At 44.9% G+C, this 25,385-nt stretch overlaps 2 protein-coding genes across 4 annotated transcripts in view; one reads left to right on the top strand and one right to left on the bottom strand.

Moving 5' to 3' along the window:
* Nucleotides 1-15,066, bottom strand: part of il17rb (interleukin 17 receptor B) — a 32,923-nt gene extending 17,857 nt beyond the window's left edge. The window contains exons 1-6 of one of the 2 annotated variants that reach the window (XM_033036553.1): nucleotides 14,809-15,002; nucleotides 10,521-10,542; nucleotides 8,946-9,083; nucleotides 5,860-5,972; nucleotides 4,516-4,642; nucleotides 3,196-3,237 (exon numbers count right to left, since the gene is read on the bottom strand). In XM_033036553.1, the coding sequence (XP_032892444.1) occupies nucleotides 3,196-3,237; nucleotides 4,516-4,642; nucleotides 5,860-5,972; nucleotides 8,946-9,083; nucleotides 10,521-10,542; nucleotides 14,809-14,877 (511 nt within the window). In that variant the 5' untranslated portion in view covers nucleotides 14,878-15,002. Of the gene's footprint in view, nucleotides 1-3,195; nucleotides 3,238-4,515; nucleotides 4,643-5,859; nucleotides 5,973-8,945; nucleotides 9,084-10,520; nucleotides 10,543-14,808 lie in introns of both variants that reach the window. The other variant, XM_033036552.1, reaches the window with a different exon arrangement.
* Nucleotides 15,067-24,922: 9,856 nt separating this feature from the next.
* Nucleotides 24,923-25,385, top strand: part of chdh (choline dehydrogenase) — a 42,767-nt gene continuing 42,304 nt past the window's right edge. The window contains exon 1 of one of the 2 annotated variants that reach the window (XM_033036549.1): nucleotides 24,923-25,075. The gene's annotated coding sequence lies outside the window, so the exon portion shown is untranslated. The remainder of the gene's footprint in view (nucleotides 25,076-25,385) is intronic. The other variant, XM_033036551.1, reaches the window with a different exon arrangement.

The raw sequence follows: 25,385 nt of genomic DNA, 5'->3' as shown, positions 1-25,385 counted from the left end.
GAGGAGATTAATGCAATAGCAGGGAGAGACATTAGCTTGGATGCTGCAGAATCGGTATGGGTAGAACAGTGAAAAAGCCAAGGGCAGAAAACACTTGTTGGAGTTGGGGGATAGCATTAATAGGGAGCAAATAGCAAGACCAATAAAAAGCAGCAATAGGGAGGTTGGGGATAGCATCAAGCAGGAAATTAGGGATGCGTGTAGCAAAGGTACAGCAGTCATGGGTGACTTTAGTCTACATATAGAGTGAGCCAACCAAATTGGTATCAGTGCTGGTAGACAAAAGTGCTGGAGAAACTCAGCGGGGCAGCGACATCTATGGAGTGAAGGAAATAGGCTACGTTTCGGGCCGAAACCCTTCTTCAGAGTATCAGTGCTGAGGAGGAGGATTTCCTGGAATGTATACGGGATGTTTTTTTAAACCAATATGTAGAGAAACCGACTAGAGGGCAGGCCACCTTAGACTGGGCATTGTGTAATGAGGAAGGATTAGTTAGCGATCTTATTGTGCAAGGCGCCGTGGGCAACAGTGACCATAATATGGTGGAATTCTGCATTAGGATGGAGAGTGACGCGGTTAATTCAGAGACTAGGGTCCTGAACTTGAATAAAGGAGACTTTGAAGGTATAAGACAGGAAGGCAGTGGAGGTAAAATCACTGCATGTTTAAGAGAGAGTTAGATTTAGCTATTGGGGGCTAAAGGAATTAAGAGATATGAGGGGGGGGGGGGGAAAGCAGGAACAGGGTACTGATTTTAGATGATCAGCCAATATCATATTGAATGGGGGTGCTGGCTCGAAGGGCTGAATGGCCTACTCCTGCACTTATTTTTCAATGTTTCCATACACACTGTGATTTATTAATCAATAACCTCTCTGGATCATGACTGACCATGCAATTTCACCATTTTATTGTGCTGATGTCCATTAATTAATTTGAAAGACAATGTCACCTTACATTGATTATAAAATAGTCATGGATACCAATATCAATGTTGTAACATCCTTTGATTGACATTGCTGCAAGGAATTCCCAGCAGTGTCAATAATAATATTTCAAAAACAGAAGAAGATAGTCATAGGAGTGGGAACTGACCCCTCTGGCCTGCCCCACCATTCCATGACTGATCTTCACTGGCCTCACATCCTCCTCTCTGCCCGTTCCCACAATCCATCTTTTAAATATTCATCTATCCCCACCTTAAATGTAACTAATATTCTGGCCTTCACCACCCTTGGGGCAGAGAAGACCAGAGATTCACCATCCTCTAAGGGACAAAACATCTAATCACCTCTGATCTAAATGTCTGGTCTCATATTTATACCTGATTGTCCTTGTTCATGGCTTTTCCACTAGTGGAAACATCTCAACATCTAATCTGTTAAGCCCCCTTAGGCTCTTACACGTTTGAATAAGGTCACCCTCATTCTTCTCAACTCCAAAGGACATGTACTGTATGTTCTCACTCATACGGCAACCCTCTCATCCCAGGAATCAGTGTGGGGAATCTCCTTTACGCTCTCCAATGCTGCCGTATCTGTATTGAGGCAGGAGCTAAAACTGTGAGTGTTGTTTCAAAAGTGGCTTCACCAACACACTACACAACTGCCACGAAACCTCCCTATTAGACCACTCCCTTTGTGGTGAAGTCCAACGCGCTGTTTACCACCTACCCTGGTGATGGACCAGTGTCCAATGCACACATATCTCTATCATACATTGAACACTGTGCTTCTGTATCTCAATAATCTGAATTTAATACATAGAAACATAGAAACATAGAAATTAGGTGCAGGAGTAGGCCATTCGGCCCTTCGAGCCTGCACCGCCATTCAATATGATCATGGCTGATCATCCAACTCAGTATCCCGTACCTGTCTTCTCTCCATACCCTCTGATCCCCTTAGCCACAAGGGCCACATCTAACTCCCTCTTAAATATAGCCAATGAACTGGCCTCAACTATCCTCTGTGGCAGAGAGTTCCAGAGATTCACCACTCTCTGTGTGAAAAAAGTTCTTCTCATCTCGGTTTTAAAGGATTTCCCCCTTATCCTTAAGCTGTGACCCCTTGTCCTGGACTTCCCCAACATCGGGAGCAATCTTCCTGCATCTAGCCTGTCCAACCCCTTAAGAATTTTATAAGTTTCTATAAGATTCCCTCTCAATCTCCTAAATTCTAGAGAGTATAAACCAAGTCTATCCAGTCTTTCTTCATAAGACAGTCCTGACATCCCAGGAATCAGTCTGGTGAACCTTCTCTGCACTCCCTCTATGGCAATAATGTCCTTCCTCAGATTTGGAGACCAAAACTGTACGCAATACTCCAGGTGTGGTCTCACCAAGACCCTGTACAACTGCAGTAGAACCTCCCTGCTCCTATACTCAAATCCTTTTGCTATGAAAGCTAACATACCATTCGCTTTCTTCACTGCCTGCTGCACCTGCATGCCTACTTTCTATGACTGGTGTACCATGACACCCAGGTCTCGCTGCATCTCCCCTTTTCCTAGTCGGTCACCATTTAGATAATAGTCTGCTTTCCTGTTTTTGCCACCAAAATGGATAACCTCACATTTATCCACATTATACTGCATCTGCCAAACATTTGCCCACTCACCCAGCCTATCCAAGTCACCTTGCAGTCTCCTAGCACCCTCCTCACAGCTAACACTGCCCCCCAGCTTAGTGTCATCCGCAAACTTGGAGATATTGCCTTCAATTCCCTCATCCAGATCATTAATATATATTGTAAATAGCTGGGGTCCCAGCACTGAGCCTTGCGGTACCCCACTAGTCACTGCCTGCCATTGTGAAAAGGACCCGTTTACTCCTAATCTTTGCTTCCTGTTTGCCAGCCAGTTCTCTATCCACATCAATACTGAACCCCCAATGCCGTGTGCTTTAAGTTTGTATACTAATCTCTTATGTGGGACCTTGTCGAAAGCCTTTTGGAAGTCCAGATACACCACATCCACTGGTTCTCCCCTATCCACGCTACTAGTTACATCCTCGAAAAATTCTATAAGATTCGTCAGACATGATTTACCTTTTGTAAATCCATGCTGACTTTGTCCAATGATTTCACCACTTTCCAAATGTGCTGCTATCCCATCTTTAATAACTGACTCTAGCAGTTTCCCCACTACCGATGTTAGACTAACTAATTTTAATATCTATTTCCAGAGTTGCTTACCTTCACAGTATTTGTGGTTTCGCATTGTCGCATCATCACAACCTAACAAAAAAAGTCAGGAACAATATCACATAGTCGTTTATGAATTCATGAATGTATTTTGATTCAGCAGTCGTGGAGTCGAGCCGCATTTAATCTACACAAGTATTTGATAGAACAAGTCCTTCGGCTCAGCAGATCTACGCTGCCCATCAAGACGCAATGCGTGCAGGAAAGATGCTGGTTTAAATCGAAGATAGACACAAATCACTGGAGTAACTCAGCGGGACAGGCAGCATCTCTGGAGAGAAGGGATAGGTGATGTTTCGGGTCGAGACCCTTCTTCAGGCTGATGTCAGGGGAGTTAGTGGTATAGAGATAAAATGTAGTCGGAGACAGTAACACTGGTGGAAGAACTGGGAAGGGGATGGAGAGAGGGAAACCAAGAGCTACTTGAAGTTAGAGAATTCAATGTTTATACCGCTGGGGTGTAAGCTGCTCAAGCAAAATATGAGGTGCTGTTGCAATATTTCCAAATACTCATCAATACTTATTGATATCCATCAATATTCATTGTGCCTTTCAATACCCATCAATATACATCAAGTATCTATCAATACTCATTTCATTGTGCAGCGCTCAGTATTAGCTTCCTGCTGAATGCCACAGTGTTTCAGGTGCTCATCCAAACACCTGTGAACTGTTGAGAGGTAGTAATTCCGGGTTTCACCCACCCTCTGCGTAAAATCAGGAACAGGGTCAACCTGCATTTGGAAAGGCAGGGACTAATCAATGGAGACACAAGAAACTGCAGATGTTGGGATCTCGAGTAAAACACAAAGCGCAGGAGGCATTCAGCGGGTCAGCCAACACTGCATTTTCGTTGTCTCTGTACTGTACACCGCACAATGCCAATTAAAGTTGAATCTGAATCTGTGGCGGGAAATGGTGAAGGGTCCCAACCTGAAATGTTATCTGTCCATTTCCCTCCATGGATGCTGCCTGACCCGCTGAGTGCCTCCAGCACTTTGTGTTTTACTCGGGAGCAATCAATGTTAGCATGGGGCTGTGAGTGAGAGATCCAGTCTCCCTTAAGCTACATGTGATTGGGGCACAAATGGAGTTCTGAGCATTTCACACAGAGGTGCAGAGGAGATCCACCAAGATATGGAGTATTTCAGTCAAGCAGAAGGATTGGAATATTGGGATGGTTTTCCTTGGTACAGAGCAGGAATGTGATATGGGATTACAAAACTAGGCGTGACCAGATTTGGTAATTTAGCAGCAGAGAAACACAAGTGACTTTATCCATGAGATGGAGAACAAATATAGTACACTGACCGGGTGACACAAATGATGCAGATTTCGTAGGTGCATCTTCGTTAATATTTGCTGTTGGAATGCTGTAAGCACTCACTGTGTAGAAGATGTTTGGATCAACAGGATAGTCCATGTAATGGAAATGCCACTTGAAAAATTAACAAGATATTTTAGTTTAGTTTAGTTTGGAGATACAGCGCATAAACAGGCCCTTCAGCCCACCGAATCCTCACCGCCCAGCGATCCCCACACTTTAACACTACCCTACACACATTAGGGACAATTTACACTTGTACCAAGCCAATTAACCTACAAACCTGTATGTCTTTGTAGTGTGGGAGGAATCCAAAGATCTTGGAGAAATCCCACACAGGTCACGGGGAAAAGGTATAAACTCCATACAGACAGGCACCCGTGGTCAGGATTGAACCCGGGTCTCCGGCGCTGTGAGGCAGCAGCTCCACCACGCCATCCTTAGCAGGATGTTATGTTGATTATGTCTGGCACCTCTGATGTGATTCAAGTCTCATCTGCTCCAATTAGTTTACCAGGATGGAATTACAATAGTAACAGAGTCAATGTATTTCCTATTGATGTATAAGGTATCTCATTGTTCTGTGGATCTTTATTCTGACTACTCTTAAAAGCAGAAGAATAAGAAGATAAATGCCAACATTTAGAGGCCGACCTAACTCACACATTCGCAAATTGTATAAAAATCAAAAACTTCTGGACGGACATTTTTAGAATAATATCTATAGTTGTCAACATTCAATTGGATCCAGATTTAAAATTAATAATACTAGGAATATCAGAACAAAGTCTAACATTTACAACAACCCAAAGAAACTTTATCGACTATAGTATAATAACTGGGAAAAAATTAATATTAAAATTTTGGAAAGGTCCTTTAACCCCCCCAATTAAAATGTGGATTGTGGAAATGTCAGACACCTTACATTTGGAAAGAATCAGACTTGTCTTAATGGACAAACAAGAACTTTTTATCAGAATATGGTCTCCATTCATTGACTACTTGAAGGGGCAGACTGGTTCGGCACGCGAACCTGACTGAAACTCAAATTAAGGATTAGATGAAAAGTTATACTTTATAATTTACGAACTTATCTCCAATGTTGTATTTTTAGTAAATTATTCCATTCGTCTTTATCATGCTTTTTCTTTTTTTTAATTTCTCTTTCTTATTTTCTATCTATATAAAATAAAATACTAGAAGCAGAGTTAATATCAATCGACAATATTAGTAATGTAGGAATGATATGCATGAAATGTTTTTAATATGATATGTACCTGCCTCTAATAAAAAGATTATTAAAAAAAAAGCAGAAAATGTGTGCAACTGACCCGTTGATTTTGAGGATTGCGAATACTTGTGAATGATTCATCATAATTACACTGAAGACAAAACAGGATGTTCTCAATGCAGATCACTGTTGCTTCAAGTACTTGAATGCTTCCTGGAAAAACAAGGTTGTTTAGATATTTGATAAACAGGACATTTTGAGGATACAACACAACATACATTTATTTGTCACATGTACTAATTGGTACAATAACCATATAACCATATAACAATTACAGCACGGAAACAGGCCATCTCGACCCCTCTAGTCCGTGCCGAACACATAATCTCCCCCTGCATGAAATGTGTGTTTGTCATACAGCCATACAAATAAATAATAAAGAGGACAGGACACAATAGTTTTTTTTAAACACAGACATCCCCACACAGTGGGATCAAATTCCCACTTTGAGGGAAGGCTCCAAAAATTCAATCGTCCTCCTCTGTTGTCCTCCCGTTGTTGGGGGGGGGGGGCTCCCGAGCAGCCCGCTCTCGCCGCTCCAGGCGGCCCGATGTTCAGGCCCGGTCGCCAGGGTAATGGAAGTCCGACATCGGGACTGGAGGGCCTCCTCAGCGGCTTGGACATCCGAGTCGGGTACCTCTTACCGGAGTCCGCGGCTCCCGAAGTCCGCAGGCCGTGCTGGGCGGAGATGCAACGCTCGCGGCAGAGATGCATCGCTGACGGCAACGATATAACTAGGAAAATGGACAGGGGAGAGCCAGTGGATGTAGTGTGCCTGGACTTTCAGAAAGCATTTGATAAGGTAACACATAGGAAATTAGTGGGCAAATTAGAGCACTTGGTATTGGGGGTAGGGTACGGACATGGATAAAAACTTGGTTGGCAGACAGGAAACAAAGAGTAGGAATTAACGGGTCCCTTTAGAATGGCAGGCAGTGACTAGTGGGGGTAACGCATGCCTCGGTGCTGCGACCACAGCTATTTACAATAGACGATAGGTGTAGGAGTATGCCATTTGGCCCTTCGAGTCGGCAACGCCATTCAATGTGATCGCGGCATATACATTATATATATACAATATACATTAATGATTTAGATGAAGGGATTAAAAGTAAAAGTTTTTGTTTTTGTCTTTTGTTTTTACCTTGTTTGGGATGTGTTTACATTGTGTTGGGACTAAAGATGGAAATTAGCTACTGGCTACAATCTTGCATATTACATGCATATGTTTATTAATATGCACTGTCCCTAATAAAATCAATTCAATTCAAATTCAAACATTAGTAAATCTGTAGATGACACAAAGCTGGATGGCAGTGTGAACTGTGAGGAGGATGCTATGAGGATGCAGGGTGACTTGGACAGGCTGGGTGAGTGGGCATATGCATGGCAGATGCAGTTTAATATGAATAAATGTGAGGTTATCCACTTGGTGGCAAGAACAGGAAGGCAGATTATCACCGGAATGGTGTCAAGTTGGGAAAAGGGGAAGTACAACGAGATCTGGGGGTCCTTGTACATCAGTCACTGAAAGTAAGCATGCAGGTAACAGCAGGCAGTGAAGAAAGCGAATGGCATGTTGGCCTTCATAACAAGAGGAGTTGAGTATAGGAGCAAATAGGTCCTTCTGAAGTTGTACAGGGCCCTGGTGAGACCACACCTGGAGTATTGTGTGCAGTTTTGGTCTCCAAATTTGACGAAGGACATTCTTGCTATTGAGGGAGTGCAGCGTAGGTTCACGAGGTTAATTCCTGGACTGTCAGGTGTTGATAGAATGGAGCAGCTGGGCTTGTATACTCTGGAATTTAGAAGGATGAGAGGATATCTTATTGAAACGCTAGAGGCAGGAAACATGTTCCCGATGTTGGGGGAGTGCAAAACCCCCCACAGTTTAAGAATAAAGGGTAAGCCATTTAGAACGGAGATGAGGAAAAACTTCTTCACCCAGAGAGTTGTGAATCCGTGGAATTCTCTGCCACAGAAGGCAGTGGAGGCCGATTCTCCGGATGCTTTGAAGAGAGTTATATATAGCTTTTATAGATAGCGGAGTCAAGGGATATGGGGAGAAGGCAGGAACGGGGTACTGATTGTGGATGATCAGCCATGATCACTGTGAATGGCAGTGCTGGCTCAAAGGGCCGAATGTCCTACTTCTGCCCTATTGTCTAACTCTATAAAATATCCCATGAACATGGATTGGCACAGCACAGGAACAGGCCTTTCGGCCCACAATGCCTGTGCTGTAAACTATCCCACATTAACCCAGTCTCCTCTGTCTGTACATGATCCATATCCCTCCATTCCCTGCATGCCCTTAATGCTGTAAAATGCATAAAGCACAATGTTAAAAGTTTGTTATTTTATTCATTGTCCAAAAGCTTATAATTCACATTTTTAAAGGCAGACGTGACAGTGATGTTTCAGTGAACTCGTGAACTTAAAGGGAAAGTGGGAGCAGATCTGGTGAGTTTAAAGGTAGTGTGGAAACCAGGGCCCCAATGAGAGGAATGGGGTGCGGGAACTGATGGAACTGGTAGCGTGTGGAAGGTCCATTCAGAAGCCTGATACAGAGGGGGTGAAGCTGTTCCTGAGTCTGGTGGTGTGCGTTTCAAGCTTCTGTATCTTTTGCTGGATGGGAGCGGGGAGTAGAAGGAATGACCGGGGTGGGACAACATTATGTTGGCTCATAGACTTGTCCCACCCCGGTCATTCCTTCTTCTCCCAACTTCCAGAAGGTACAGTGGCTTGAATGTGGTTCTAAAGGAGAAGGTGAGGATGGCTATGTTTCCGACCATGTCCAATAATGTATGAGATAGTTTTGAAACACAAGGTTAAGGTGAGGGGGGAAAGATTTCATACATTGGAACCTAAGGGGTACCGTTTTTACACAAAGGGTGGTAGTTCTATGGATTGAGCTGACAGAGGAGGTACCACCATAACATTTAAGAGACATATGGTCAGATACATGGATAGGTTTAAGAGAGTTATGGACCAAGTGCAGGCAGGTGGGTCTAGTGAAGATGGGGCATGTTGGTTGACGTAGGCAGGTCGAGCCGAAGGGCCTGTTTCCATGCTGTGTACAACACATTTTATATGAAGCCAAAAACAACTGAAACTAAATCTTACCATCGTCATTGAGGACCCATGTGATGTTCAGCATTGGAAGCTGGCTTTCTTCAGACATGTGTAGCTGGGCTTTGATTTCGTAAATATCTGACGGGGTGCTGTTATGTTCTACATACCACTCTGATGGAGGGGTAGAACCTAAAAACAAAGGATCCCATTTCACAATTTTACCATTGCATACCATCATATACTACTGAAGAAATGACAAATAAAAACGTTAAAAATGAAATTACAGGCTTGCTAACTGAAAAGAAGATCACTAAATTCATTGTAGTTGAAGTGAAGAGGAGTTTGAGTGGCATAATTTCTGGGTAATGCGAGGGATATCTATATCTTAACTTTGTTCCTGTAGTTCTTGGGAATCAGAAAGCTGATAAAAATGTGCACGAGTGTCAGTAATTGTTTTAATGCTTTATGTTTTATTCTTAATGGTTTACTGTATGTCATGGTTCGGAAATTTGAGCGCCCTGGAGAGGAAAAGATTACAAAAAGTAGTAAACACTGCCCAGTCCATCATCGGCTCTGACCTTCCTTCCATCGAGGGGATTTATCGCAGTCGCTGCCTCAAAAAGGCTGGCAGTATCATCAAAGACCCACACCATCCTGGCCACACACTGATCTCCCTGCTACCTTCAGGTAGAAGGTACAGGAGCCTGAAGACTGCAACAACCAGGTTCAGGAATAGCTACTTCCCCTCAGCCATCAGGTTATTAAACCTGGCTCGGACAAAACTCTGATTATTAGCAACCACTTTCTGTTATTTGCACTACCAGTTTATTTATTCATGTGTGTATATATTTATATCATGGTATATGGACACATTTACCTGTTTTGTAGTAAATGCCTACTATTTTCTGTGTGCTTAAGCAAAGCAAGAATTTCATTGTCCTATACAGGGACACATGACAATAAACTCACTTGAACTTACTTGCGAATGGAGCACCAAGGCAAATTCCTTGTATGTGAACATACTTGGCCAATAAACGTATTCATTATTCATTCATTACGTTTCACACTACACTAGACAACAGACGTATTAGTAACATTGAATGGCTACTGGGAAGATAGGTGTAATGAGGTTAAAATCAGACATGTCTGAAGAAGTGTCTCGACCCGAAACGTCACCAATTCCTTCTCTCCAGAGATGCTGCCTGTCCCGCTGAGTTACTCCAGCTTTTTGTGTCTATCTCTGCACTTTGAGAGCTGGGTTAACTGTTGAACCAAAGTTGAGAACAAATGAAGACAGAACATTTAAGGCAAGGGAGACACAGAAAGAAGAAAGCAAAATGTTCAGGTACCAGTTCCAGAATTGGACAAGTCATAGCCCGAGTATCTGAAGTGGATCACAGGGTGGGGAGTGAAGTGGAAGAAGGAGAGCAGACCAAACCCAGGGATGTGACTGGAATGATCACACTCATTCACAAAGGCTGTCCTGAATGTGCAACTGATGGACAAGACTCGCCAACAACTTCAGGTTGAAACGCTCTTCCTTCTGTAGATGAACATGGATCTGCAGTCCAGGAACCCTGCTCACATTTACAACTTTGCAAATTGATATCGACAATGTACACTTACATCGGACTCTGATACATGTTACCTGTTGGCAGAAAATAAATCGTTATTTTAGTAAAGGTGAATTGAAACAGAACATATACTATTAAACACTTTGAGCACAAATGACATTGGTGCCCAGAAATGAGAGCTGAAATAGAATCAGTGTGAAAGGAGGCAGTATAGCATTATTTCCATCCTCACAAAATGCCACAAGCAAAGCAAACTTTATATCAAGAGGACTGGAATACAAAAACAGAGATGCAATGCTGAGGCTCTATAGGGTGCTGGTCTGGCCGCATTTGGAGTACTGTGAGCAAATTTGGGCCCCATATCTGAGGATAAATTTCAAATTTGGCTACCCATGTCACAGGGTGGTACCGTTATTTATGGAAACACATATATCCATAAACAACTTTAAGTGGTTGTACTGCGCAGTGATATTTCCTTCTAGTCTACCACAGAAAAATCTATATCATTGCACTCTTGACTCTGTGGGTTCAGCACCTCTCAGCAAGGTCTGGTGAAGGGCGTTTGATTTGAAACATTAACTTTGCTTCTCTTTCTACAGACGATGTCTGACCTGCTGAGTCTTTCCAGCATTTCCGTTTTTATTGAAGACCGTAATATAGTCTTGTGGTTTGGTGAGAGAATATGGTCTGAAGAAGGGTCTCGACCCAAAACAGTCTGAAGAAGGGTTTTGGCCCGAAACGTTGCCTATTTCCATTGATGCTGCCGCACCCGCTGAGTTTCTCCAACACTTTTGTCTACCTTCGATTTTCCAGCATCTGCAGTTCCTTCTTAAACACCTATTCCTTCTCTCCAGAGATGCTGCCTGTCCCATTGAGTTACTCCAGCTTTTTGTGTCTATCTTCAGTTTAAACCCAGCATCTGCGGCTCCTTCCTACACATAGAGTACTTACTTACTTACTTACTCAGAGAGTGGTAGCTGTGTGGAATGAGCTTCCAGTGAAGGTGGTGGAGGCAGGTTCGTTTTTATCATTTAAAAATAAATTGGATAGTTATATGGATGGGAAAGGAATGGAGGGTTATGGTCTGAGCGCAGGTATAAGGGACTAGGGGAGATTATGTGTTCGGCACGGACTAGAGGGGTCGAGATGGCCTGTTTCCGTGCTGTAATTGTTATATGGTTATTATATGGTTATATGGTTTATTGGTTTTAGTTCACTTCCTCTAGAAAACAGTGTGTATCGGGGGGTATATTAACACGACCAGAGTTACATTGCAATGGCACCACTAGCTCATCAACCAGCAGAGGGGAGCATGGCGCTGCTCCACACCCTATTCTCTCCTTGATCTCAGGGCTTTCCTCCAGGGGCTCTGCTTTCCACCCATACCTATAAATGTTTCACTAGGTCAGAATCATTTAGTTTAGTTTAGAGTCACAGCATGGAAATAGCCTCTTGGGCCCACCAACTTCACTCCGACCATCGATCACCCGCTCATGCTAGTTCTATGTTCTCATTCACACCCTATATTCGGGCAAGTTACAGAGGCCGATTAACGTACAAACCAGCACGGGCCCCACATTGTACATTTCTATGCTGACCATCAAGTACCTATTTATCCTAATGTGCAAGAACTGCAGATGCTGGTTTAAACCAAAGATAGGCCCAAAATGCCAGAGTAACTCAGCAGGACAGGCAGCATCACTGGATAGAAGGAATGGACAATGTTTCCGGTTGCGACCCTTCCAGTCTGAAGAAGGGTCTCAAACCAAAAAGTCTCTCCAGAGATGCTGCCTGTCCCGCTGAGTTACTCCAGCATTTTGGGTCACCCTATTTATCCTAAATCCATTGGTCTGAAGGATGCTTTGGTTTGGCATCTTTATATGTGAGATTTGATAGAGGATGACAATATTCAAAATGAATCTCCATTTCCATCCCTCTACCTAACACTATTTCCAAATACTGAATCACTGCAGTAATCACATATTGTAAAGTTACATCTCATATCACACATTATGTTGAGACCAACAATTGATAACATAATATTATTCAATCGCAGCCTAAAGCTAGAAAAATTAACACCTGCATTTGGAAGAAGCATACCAAGTTGCCAGACTAGTGATAATAATCACTGACATGTACAACAAAGTCACAGACCCTTAGATCCAACCCGGTCATGTAAGCTGGTCCCATTTAGTTCACACCGAGTCCACACCGACCAGCAATCCCCGCACATTAAGACGCACTTGGGGCAATTTGCATTTACACCAAGCCAATGAACCTACAAACCTGTATATCTTTGGAGTGTGGGAGAAAACCAAAGATCTCAGAGAAAACCCATGCAGGTCACGGGGAGAACGTACAAACTCCGTACAGACAGGCACCTGTAGTCAGGATCAAACCCGGGTCTCTGGCGCTGCAAGACTGAGATGCAAAAACATTTTTTCACCCAGAGAGTTGTGAATATGTGGAATTATCTGCCACAGAAGGCAGTAGAGGCCAATTCACTGGATTAATTTAAAAGAGAGTTAGATAGAGCTCTAGGGGCTAGTGTAATCAAGGGATATGGGGACAAGGCAGGCGCGGGTTACTGATTGCGAATAATCAGCCATGATCACAATGAATGGCGGTGCTGGATCGAAGGGCCAAATGGCTTCCTCCTGCACCTATTTTCTATGTTAACTCTACAACTGTGCCACCGTGCCGCCGTATTTGACCCATTTACCTCTAAACCTTTCCTATCCATGTACCTGACCAGATCTCTTTTAAATGTCCTTATAGTAGAACCTCATCTACCTTCTCTGGTAGCTCGTTCCATATACCCAACAACCTCTTTATGAAAACATTCCCCTCTCAAGGTAAACATGCGCCTCTAGATTGGGAACAATACTGTGGCTATTCACATTATCTATGTCCCTCATAGTTTTATAAATCTCTACAGTCACCTCTCAGTCTCCACACTCTAGGGATAAGGGTCCAAGCCCTTAATATACTTAAATATCAATCACAAATAGACCCAGCACAAAACCCTCTGGCACACCACTTGTTACAGGCGTGAAGTCTGAAAAACAATTCTACACCACCACCTTCAGTCATCTAGCTTCAAAAGAATGTTGTGTCTAAGTGTCTAAAAAAACTGCAGATGCTGGAATAATCAGAGGTAGACATAAAAGCGGATGAGGCAGCATCCATAGATGCTCCATAGATGCTGCCTCACCCACTGAGTTTCTCCAGCTTTGTCTACCTTGTGTCTAAGTGGTTAGTTTGCCCTGGATCCCATGTGGTCTAACCTTCCAGGCCAGCCTACCATGCAGAACCTTATCAAAGGCCTTGCTGAAGTCCATGTAGACAACGTCAACCCCACTGCTCTCATCTTGCTCAGCTCATCTTCATTCCCTCAGTCATCCCTGCCCTTACATCTCACGTCCCAGAACCTGTGCCTTTCTTTATGGAGCCACTTCTACCATGCACCTTAATTGGTATGTTGTTGAGCAAATAAAGGAATGCATCCAACCTGTATTAGAATCTAGACACAACATGCTGGGGTAACTCAATGGGACAGGCAGCATCTCTGAAGAGAAGGAATGGGTGAAGTTTCAGGTCAAGACCCCTCTTCAGACCCGAAACATCACCCATTCCTTCTCTCCAGAGATGCTGCCTGTCCCACTGAGTTACTCCAGCGTTCTGTGTGTATCTTCGGTGTAAACCTGCATCTGCAGTTCCTTCCAACACAACCTGTATTAGAATCTGCTACAAGCCAGATCAGCAGAGCACTATAATTCTCCTTCTGTAATGGTCAATTGGTTCTTCATTCTCACAGGCACAGACCTATAATAAAATATATATTTTTTGCATACAGTATAGGACATTAGTAAAACAGTGGATCTTAACGAAACCAGCTGTTTATATTTAACTCCTAACGGAAATTTCAAAATATAGTTCCCAGGTAATGAGTCCCGAGACAGTTATTGACAGGCAACGTTTCTGGTCGAGGTCTGAAGTGTCCAAACCCGAACCATCGCCTGTACACTCCCTCCACAGATGCTGCCCTGGCCCGCTGAATTCCTCCAGCACGTCGTGTCTTGCTCCGGATCCCAGCATCTGCAGTTCCTTGCGTCTCCTGACATTTATTCCAGATAATTCATGATTCGAGGGAAAAGCCAGTGACCAGTATTGAAATGTCTGGAGAACACACTACTGATGTAGGAACTGCAGATGCTGGCTTACAAGAAAAAGACACAGAGTGAGTGTAACTCGGGCAGATCTGTGGAGAACATGGATAGGTGACGCTTGTGGGCGGGTGCCTTGGCCAGACTGAATCTGTTGTAGGAGATGCTTCTTACCGACATGGAGTGGACGGCCAGGGCCAGGTTGGTTAGGTAGAGCAGGATACGATGCGCGGCTGTCGCCATGTCCTCTCTGTGCGCTAGCTGACTGGTCCTCGGCCACACACGGTGATGTTCTGCATGGAAACGCGGTCGCTTTTATCTGTGACCTGATTGTGACAAGAGATTGATTCATGGCTCTGAAGCTCGCCCACGTCTCTGCCATCGATGATTGGTTTGGGAACTCGAGGTGATTGTTTACCCGCTCCAATCCACAGCCGCTGCAACTTATTTACACAGAACTATTTGCCAATTTGTTCCCGTGTATGGGAAATGCCCAGACAGTGGCGGGCGCGTCTTCACTCGCAGCAATTACTGCCAACAATTAACCCACAACATGCGTGTTTGTTGAGTATTTCGGGATATTCGGTCTTTATTGCAGATATTCCATGCGGCATAAAACAATTCTCTACGTTATCAATGCCATGGCTTCCAACACTCCCGTCTGGGAAAACTTCTACAATAAGGCAACTCTGAACTTCTACAGAAGATAAACGAAATGCTGGAGTAACTCAGCGGGACAGGCAGCATCTCTGATGAGAATGAATTGGTGACGTTTCGGGTCGAGACACTTTAATTCCCCTTCCCATTCCCACACAGACCTTTCTGTCCTCGGTCTCCTCCATTGTCAGAGTGAGTCTAAACACAATTTGGAGGAACAGCATCTCATATTTCGCTTGGGCAGCTGACTGTTCAAAAATCGACCCGCAACCTTTCCATGCGATCAATTCCCTGCCTGATGCAGGGCTCATAAAGAAAAAAAACTCCATTCTTAGTGCGTGGAATCTTTGAATTCTACTCAGGGAAAGAAAAAGCCACATTGTGGTTTTCGAGAGCAGACGAGCCATCTTAAAACTGTCATTGTTGTGACAAAAGGTTCATCTGCACACAATTGGGAACATCAAACATCCGCAGCATCTTTCCGACAAATGCATTTGGTAAAGAAAAAATCCGAAGAGCCTTCAACAATTGATGCACAAAGCCATCTATCCATCAATTTGTCAGAATCATTCTGCAGAGGGGTCCCGATCGGAAACGTCACCTTTCATGCTCTCCAGAGATGCTGCCCGACCCGATGAGTTACTCCAGCACTTTGTGTTTATTCATCGCTTATGTTGGGCAAATTAATTTACATTTAAAATTAATATCACTTTTTTTTAATAACATTCAAGAATACAGCATCTCCAATGTGCCACACGCTTTCCACCTCTTCCCTTCAACTGATCCCTACTACCAGTGGATGTAAGAGTTAAGTCAAGAGTGTTTAATTGTTACATCTACCAACAACTGAACAATTAAATTCTTACTTGCAGCTGCCTAACATGTCTATAAACACAAGAACACACAGATAATTATACAATAATCACAAATATAATTAATTAATAATAGTAGTCCTAGGCAAAACCCAAAGTGCAATCAATATCACTATTCTGTTCCCTTGCATGTGTGGCTGTACACGAAGTGACAGACATCTAAACAGGTGTACTTGGCACTGTAAGGGTTAAGTGATGACTTAGACGTGGAAATAAAGTTGAATTTCATTTATTTGTTTGTCTTCATCAACTTGCTTTTTACAATGCTTCCATAACTCTTTTTTTGTGATAAACGAAGCTTCTCCAAGGCTCAACACGGGCAGATGGCAATGGATTTAACAGAGAGGGCTTCAGAGCACATTGCTGTCCCCAATCCCAATACAAAATGTTCAAAAAGGAACTGCAGATGCTGGAATATCGATACAATATCGATATCAATCCCAATACAAAATGCCTGTCTCATCCATGAGTCCAATCATGTGATCACAAGCAACGAATGGAGAACAAGAGTGAATTTAGGTGGCCGCAATCTTTTAAGCAACCACTAGGAGGGGCTAAAATACACTTTGCTTACATGTAACATCACAATCACGGTCCAAGATCATAGTTGCTGAAGTTAGTGTTGTGCAGTGATCAATGGTCGTTAGGAAGAAGCTGTTCTTGAACCTGGAGATCCTGCACCTTCTTTTCGGTGGTAGTAGCAAGATGAGAGCGTGGCCGGGGTGGTGTGGATTTCTGATATCTGGAAGCACTAGGACTGGAGTTAGAGCACACCTTGAAACATAGAAAATAGGTGCAGGAGAAGGCCATTCGGCCCTTCGAGCCAGCACCGCCATTCATTGTGATCATGGCTGATCGTCCCCAATCAATAACCCGTGCCTGCCTTCTCCCCATATCTCTTGATTCCACTAGCCCCTAGAGCTCTATCTAACTCTCTCTAAATCCATCCAGTGATTTGGCCTCGACTGCCCTCTGTGGCAGGGAATTCCACAAATTCACAACTCTCTGGGAGAAAGTTTTTTCTCACTTCAGTCTTAAATGGCCTCCCCTTTATTCTAAGACTGTGCCCCCTGGTTCTGGACTCGCCCAACATTGGGAACATTTTTCCTGCATCTAGCTTGTCCAGTCCATTTATAATTTTATGTTTCTATAAGATCCCCCTCATCCTTCTAAACTCCAGTGAATACATGCCTAGTCTTTTCAATCTTTTCTCATATGACAGTCCCGCCATCCCTGGGATCAATCTCGTGAATCTACGCTGCACTGCCTCAATCACAAGGATGTGTCACATTTATCTATATTATACTGCATCTGCCACTCATTCAACCTGTCCAGGTCACCCTGCAACCTCCTAACATCCTCCCCACCGCCTCCCTCCTCCGCCAGCCAACAGCAAGGTGCGGGGCAGAGCGGTGCAGCTCAAAGATCCTATAGCTATAGGATCTTTGGTGCAGCTGCTTCAGACGGCGGAAGGAGGCCTCCCCCTTCCTCCCTCCTCTCGGCCTCAGCGTGCGAGAGGGTTTGTTTTGAAAGCGGTTATCGCCGTTAGTGGATTTGCAAGCAGCGACCGCTATCAGGGCGGGCGGGGTGCAGGAGGAGGAGGCAGTGGAGCCGCTGTCGCGGCCGCTGCTGCCGCCGCTGTGCAGGTCCCATCATTCGCTCCGACCCTTCGTCACCACGCACCTAATATCTTTTCCCCGCACGACAGCCGTTGCCGACACGAAACGCCATGTTCCTTTTCTCCAGAATTGCTGCCTGACCCGCTGAGTTACTCCAGTTTTTTGTGTCTATCTTCGGTATAAACCAGTATCTGCAGTGCCAAGCCGGGCAAAATGACTCGCCATTTAGGTTGCCCGGCGGCACTTTGGGTGGTCATTGGCACCCGGGCAACCGCCAATTTCATGCCCTGCATGTGCTCTAATTTTAGTCACCAGTCTCCCGTGCGGGACCTTATCAAAGGCTTTCTGAAAGTCTAGATACACTACATCCACTGGCTCCCCTTCATCCATTTTACTTGTCACATCCTCAAAGAATTCCAGAAGATTAGTCAAGCATGATTTCCCTTTCATAAATCCATGCTGACTTGGACTAATCCTTTAACTGCTATCCAAATGCCCCATTATTGCCTCTTTAATAATTGACACCAGCATCTTTCCCACCACCGAAGTCAGGCTAACAGGTCTAAAATTCCCCGTTTTCACTCCTGCTCCTTTCTTGAAAAGTGGGATAACATTAGCTATCCTCCAATCTACAGGAACTGATTCTGAATCTATTGAACATTGGAAAATGATCACCAATGCGTCCACTAATTCTAGAGCCACCTCCCTGAGGACCCTGGGATGCAGACCATCAGGCTCAGGGGATTTATCATCCTTCAGTCCCATTAGCCTACCCAATACTATTTCTCGCCTAATGAAAATTTATTTCAGTTCCTCTACCCCCTTAGATCCTCTGTCTTCAAGTACTTCTGGGAGATTGTTTGTGTCTTCCTTAGTGAAGACAGATCCGAAGTACTTAGAATAGAATAGTTAGAATAGTTTCTTTATTGTCATTGTAACATGAACCATGTACAACGAAATTGTAAAATGTCAGCCAGTCAGTGCACCATTCAAACATTTCTAAAAGCTAACGATACATACAAGGTAAAATATTTAAAAAGATAAACAACTAAAATAAATATCATAAAAATAGCACGCATAAACACCCAGCCCTACATCCTTCTGTCGATTTCATGTATGTATGTATCGCCCCTGCGTTCCTTGGCGGCTACATTTAGTGCCTTTATAGCAGTGGGGTAAAAACTGTTTTTAAGTCTGTTTGTCCTTGTCCTTGTAGATCTGTACCGTCTGCCTGACGGTAACAGTTCAAACAGGGAGTGTCCGGGGTGGGAAATGTCCTTTATAATACTCTGGGATTTTTTGATGCAGCGGGAACTGTGTAAGTCCTCCAAGGTAAGGAGAGGGCATCCGACAATCCTCTGGGCGTTGTCAATGGCCCTCTGGAGCGCTTTCCTCTGAGCCGCTGTGCAGCTGGTGTACCATACGCATACACAGTATGTTAGGAGGCTCTCAATGGAGCACCGATAAAAGGACAGCAGCAGTCTCTGAGTGATGTTATTCTTCCTGAGCACCCTCAGGAAGTGCAGTCTCTGCTGGACCTTTTTCAGCAGCGCAGAGGTGTTCACGCTCCACGTCAGGTCCTCCTCAATATGGATTCCCAGGAAGCGGAAATCCGCCACCCTCTCCACACAGTCCCCTCTGATAACTAATGGTACCATGTCCGTTTTATTCTTCCTGAAGTCTATTATTATCTCCTTGGTCTTTAAGGTGTTAAGGAGCAGGTTATTTTCTCCACACCACACTGTCAGCTGCTGCACCTCATCCCGGTAGGCGTACTCGTCCCCCCCGGAGATGAGTCCCACCACCGTAGTGTCATCCGCAAATTTGACAATGGTGTTGCTGTGGTGGGCGGGGATGTTCAACTCTTCTGCTATTTCCTTGTTCCCCATAATAATTTCACCTGTGTCTGCCTTTAAAGGACCCACATTTGACTTTGCTATTCTTTTTCCCTTAACATATCTAAAGAAGCTTTTACTGTCCTTCTTTACATTCCTGGCCAGCTTTCCCTTGTACTTCATCTTTTCAGCCCGTATTGCCCGTTTTGTTTCCTTCTGTTGTCCTATGAAAGTTTCCCAATCCTCTGGCTTCTGTTTGCTGTGTTATACATCTTTTCTTTTAGTTTTATTCTAGTGTTTTTATTTTTTATAGAAAGAGGGAAAAAGAGAGGGTAGAAAGTTACAAAGAAAAAAGAAAGAAAAAAAAAACACAACAGAAAAACAAGGGAGGTGGAATTGATGAAGCTGAATTTTAGTTAAAATATAAGAAGATATTAAATTGGCTTCTGGGCTAGCTTACAGCTTATATTTAGTCTCAAATTAGGCTTGCCTCAGGTTGCGGGTGTGTGGGATAATAAATCCTATAACATTGTCTCCCAAGTGAGGAAGTTAAACAAAAGACCTTGTCACTTTTGTCAGCGGCCGAACGACAGAAGTGGAAGGATGTTATGACACATCAGATTTGGCAGGCACTAAAAGCCGTGCACGCACATGTGAGGAGGTTAAACAAAAGACCTTGTCACTTTTGTCAGCGGCCGAACGACAGAAGTGGAAGGATGTTATGACACATCAGACTTGGCAGGCACTAAAAGCCGTGCACGCACATGCAGACGAGACAGTTTGTGTAGATTTTATGATGACCCATCTGTTTGAATGTTTGAAGAAGCCAATTAACATGTCGGTGGTCCTCGATTGTAAGCCCGGGCCAAAGGAAGACCCCCAGTCGTATCTGGATCGATTCACTAGTATCTATGGGACCTTTGCAGGAGACGCTGTATACAATGCGGGCAATAGGTCCCCAGCTTTTAATGCTATGTTAATGAGTTGTCTCCCTCTTAAAGTACAGTCAATGATTAAAACAGACTTAAACTGGTCAGACAACGACATAACCCAGATGAGACGTGCAGTAGCTGCCTTTTGGGCTGACGGTGCTGGAAACACGGCTGCCACCAGTGCACCCAGAATAAAAACTGAATATTATATGTGGGATCCAGCAGCTGAGGAATCCTACCAGGCTCTGGCTATGAGACCTGGGAACGGGATGCGCCCTGGTAGAGGAAGGGGTTTTCCACCCAGACCACAATGGGATAGACCACGATGGGGAGAATTCCAGGGAAGACAAAATCAAAACCACCCAGGGCAGGGAAGATCACGTGGTGAGAGGGGAACTGGAGGAGGCTGTTTTCGGTGTGGGGGAAGAGGGCATTGGAAAAGGGAATGTCCCTCTGGTGTCTCCGGGGAAGTACAGGGAAGACAGGCTCCGTACTCTACCAACAACCCGTTTTCCCAATGACCCACCCACTTTCCTGTCCAGCATCTATTCCCATTAATCGCCAACCCCGATGAAGAACCCGTAGTAAACATGATGCTGGGGGACACCAGAGTTCCGTTTTTGATTGATACAGGAGCAACCTCATCTACCCTGAATCAGGAGCTTGCGGCATCTCTTGGAGTTCCCATGTCAGACCATGTAACACGATTATCAGGATTGGATGGGAAAGTACGGTGTTACCCACTAACTCAGCCTCTGACTGTAACCTATGGACAGGAACAATGTACCCTCCCTTTTTCCGTTACACCATTTCTTGGCTGCAACCTCGCAGGCAGAGACCTATTGATAGGATTAAAAGCCGGAATTATCTGCACTGACGAGGGGATTCACCTCCAGACGCAGAAGATGATGCACACACACTTCCCAACACCTCAATGGTGGGCTATTGATCTTTTGTCAGCACCAGTCTTTAGAAATACACCCGATCCACATGTGACCTTATGTTATGATCCTACGGGTTGCAATCCCGAAATGGAAGATTATTTTAGTTCACTGATAGGGGAAGCGACTAGGGTCCGCTTGATAGGAACAGTGTCAGGCGAACCTGGCACTGCCTTGATCGTGCAAGTGGAGGAAGGGTTGTGGAAACAAGGACGATGGGCTATGGATGCTCCCTTTATTCTGGGGTGGCCCAGCCCACATGGACTGAACTTTCTTCAGGCTGGCAAACTTGCGGACTAACTCACATTTAAAGGATGGTACACACCTCCTTTTAAACAAGATTGAAGTCAAACATGACAAGCGCAGCAAAGATATCCTAACTACAGACAGTAAGAGGTCTGCAAAGGCCAGTTAAATCTACCTGTTTTTGCCACAACCAAGGCACTGGTGTATTTTTAGGAAACAGTATATTTGTGACAGGCATTGTTATGTTGCAAATGCAGTGCCACACAAGAGAAGCATGAACCAGTTACACCAGCACACGGGGAATTCCAAGCGAAGCCGAATAAAGGCTGAGCAATTTTTATGATCCTTTTCCTGTCCTATGGTAGTATCTCAGTGTCACGTCCGGGGGAGGTTGGTGGCCATTTAAAATGTTTGGAGGGACTTGTGGAACGATTGTCCACTATGAAATGATTGTGTTACTAGTGTACTATTAATTTGTCTGATGAGTCTTTCGTATGTACTCAGCAAGGACTGTAGTTGTTATCAAAAATTTGATAAAAGGATGGAATGATGAAGCTGAATTTTAGTTAAAATATAAGAAGATATTAAATTGGCTTCTGGGCTAGCTTACAGCTTATATTTAGTCTCAAATTAGGCTTGCCTCAGGTTGCGGGTGTGTGGGATAATAAATCCTATAACATTGTCTCCCAAGTGAGGAAGTGACAGAGAAAGAAACAGCTAGTCACATCTTTGAAGTAAGATGCCATAAACCAAATGGCCTATGTTTATGAAGGACCAAATGACAGAGAGAAAGCAGCGAGAGTTGGGGTGATCTCTGTGAAGATAAAATGTCGTAAACCAAATGGCCAATGTTATCTTGTATGTAAACAAAAGGCCTTTGATGTGATGCATTCTGTGGAAACCTTTTCATGTACCTCTGACCATGACTAATGTCTGTGAAATGTGCTAAGGGGACAAAAAAAACCCTATTTAAGGCAATGTAATTCTGTTGTTCAGAGAAGGGAACCGAGGACAGTCGAGTGTCTATATCGGTCACTTAGCTGGAATTCTCGCTCCCTTCCATCGGCCGATGTTAAGTAAAGTTTTGAACTGGTCTACCAAACAGTTTGTGTGGTGTCTGTTTATTAAGAAGCGAACCTGGTTTAGTAGTTAAGTAAGTAGCTTTTTCAGAATGGGTTACCTGTAATACGTCAATGGAGATAGGTTCGTAGGTTATAAAGTATAGCTTTTCATCTGTTCCTGAGTTCAAGTTTCAGTTGGGTCCTCGTGATGTGCCAATCTATCCCTTCAGATATTTAATGAATGGAGCCCAAATTTTATGGAAAAGATCTTGTTTGTCCATTAAGACAAGTCTAATTCTTTCTAAGTATAGGGTCTCCGACATTTCCGTAATCCACATTTTAATTGTGGGGGTCTTTTAGTTTTATTCTATCCCTAATTTCTCTTGTCAGCCACAGTTGCCTCCTACTCCCCTTAGAATCTTTCTTCCTTTTTGGAATGAAATGATCTTGCGTCTTCCGGATTATGCCCAGAAAATGTCTGTGGAATTTTCTGCCTCAGAGGGCAGTGGAGGCGGTTCTCTGGATGCTTTCAAGAGAGAGCTAGATAGGGCTCTTAAAAATAGTAGAGTCGGGGGATATGGGGAGAAGGCAGGAACGGGGTACTTATTGGGGATGATCAGCCATGATCACATTGACTGGCGGTGCTGGCTCGAAGGGCCGAATGGCCTACTCCTGCACCTATTGTCTATTGTCCAAATTCCTGCCATTGCTGTTCCACCATCATTCTTGCTGGATCCCTTTCCAGTTTACCTTGGCCAGCTCGTCTCATGCCTTCATAGTCCCCTTTGTTCAACTGCATCACTGACACTTACGATTTAACCTTCTCCTTCTCAAATTGCAAATTAAAACTAATCATATTATGATCACTACCTCCAAGTGGTTCCTTTACCTTGAGTTCTCTTATCAAATCTGGTTCATTGGACAACACTAAATCCAGAATTGCCTTTTCTCTGTTCGGCTCCATTACAAGCTGCTCTAAGAAACCATCTCGGAGGCATTCTACAAACACTCTTTCTTGGGGTCCTGAACCAACCTGATTTTCCCAGTCTACCTGCATATTGAAAACCCCCATCACCACAGTGGAAGTACAACCTTGAATATTAAGTTCCTAGGCCCGATCCTCCTGCAGCCACGTCTCGGTAATCCCCACAATGTCATAACTACCAACCTCTAACTGAGCCTCAAGCTCATCTCCTTTACTTCTTATACTGCGTGCATTCAAATACAATACTTTTAATTCCTTATGCATCTCACCTTTCACATCGATCCCTATTACACTTGGCCATACTCTCCTTTCCCTTTGTGAGCTTTCTTTCCCGTTAATTCTGGGGTCATTAACTATCCCTTTACTCCCTTTCCCTTTAACTCTGTCCTTGTGTATTGGTTGTTGTGTTGTATTTCTTTTAACGGAGGAGAAGCAAATGGAATTTCGTTGCTCAGTTTTGTGCAATGACAATAAACACATTCTATTCTATTCTATTGATAATCCCATTTGATACCCACCCCCCTCCCCCCCCTTATTTAGTTTAAAACCAGCTGTGTCACAGTGGCAAACCTGCCTGCCAGAATGCCGGTCCCCCACCTGTTAAGGTGCAATACGTCCCTTTTTTAGTTCCCCTTTACTCCAAAACAGATCTCAGTGGTCTAAGAATCTAAGGTCAGGGTGGGGGTGAGGGGGTCAGGGTGGGGGTGAGGGGGTCAGGGTGGGGTGGGGGGTCAGGGTGGGGGTGAGGGGGTCAGGGTGGGGGTGGGGGGTCAGGGTGGGGGTGAGGGGGTCAGGGTGGGGGTGAGGGGTCACCGTGGGCCGGGGGCCGCTGCTGGTTCTCACGGCAGTTGACGAGCGGCTCCCGCCCTGACGCCCCCGCGCGCCGGGTAACGGTCACCCCGGCGGCCCGGAGCGAGTGGGAGTGGAGCGGGGGGGAGTGGAGCGGGGGGGAGTGGAGCGGGGGGGAGTGGAGCGGGGGGGGGGGGGGAGTTTGGTCATCAGTGATTAGGCCATTCGGCCCATCAAGTGTACTCCACCATTCAATCATGGCTGATCTATCTCTCCCTCCTAACCCCATTCTCCTGCCTTCTCCCCATAACCCTGACACCCGTACTAATCAAGGGGGTGAGGGAGAGATTCACCCCGTAGGGGGAAGAACTCGCCGTGTTTTGACTGCAACCCTGGTCCGGTCCGGTCCGGAGCGGGGAGTGAATCCGGTGCCGGGGAGTGCGGGCAGCCGGCGACCACCCCCCACCCCGGGAGCGGGAACTCCATGGCGGCGACTACGGCACCGTGAGTGTGGGGGTCGGGGGACGGGGGAGAGTGTGTGTGAGGGGGAGAGTGTGTGTGGGGGGGAGAGTGTGTGTGAGGGGGAGAGTGTGTGTGAGGGGGAGTGTGTGTGGGGGGGAGTGTGTGTGGGGGGGAGAGTGTGTGTGAGGGGGAGAGTGTGTGTGAGGGGGAGAGTGTGTGTGAGGGGGGGTTGCGGTCGGGCGGCGCCGTTACTTTTAATTGCGGTGGTTAGCAGTGTCGGACTGCGGCTGAGGGTGGGTTAGGGGGGAGTTGGGGATGAGGGGTGGGGGTGAGGGTGAGGGGGAGTTGGGGA

This window comes from Amblyraja radiata, chromosome 18 (assembly GCF_010909765.2).
Source record: "Amblyraja radiata isolate CabotCenter1 chromosome 18, sAmbRad1.1.pri, whole genome shotgun sequence".
In the NCBI taxonomy this organism is placed as follows: domain Eukaryota; kingdom Metazoa; phylum Chordata; class Chondrichthyes; order Rajiformes; family Rajidae; genus Amblyraja; species Amblyraja radiata.
This window is presented reverse-complemented; position numbering and strand designations above follow the sequence as displayed.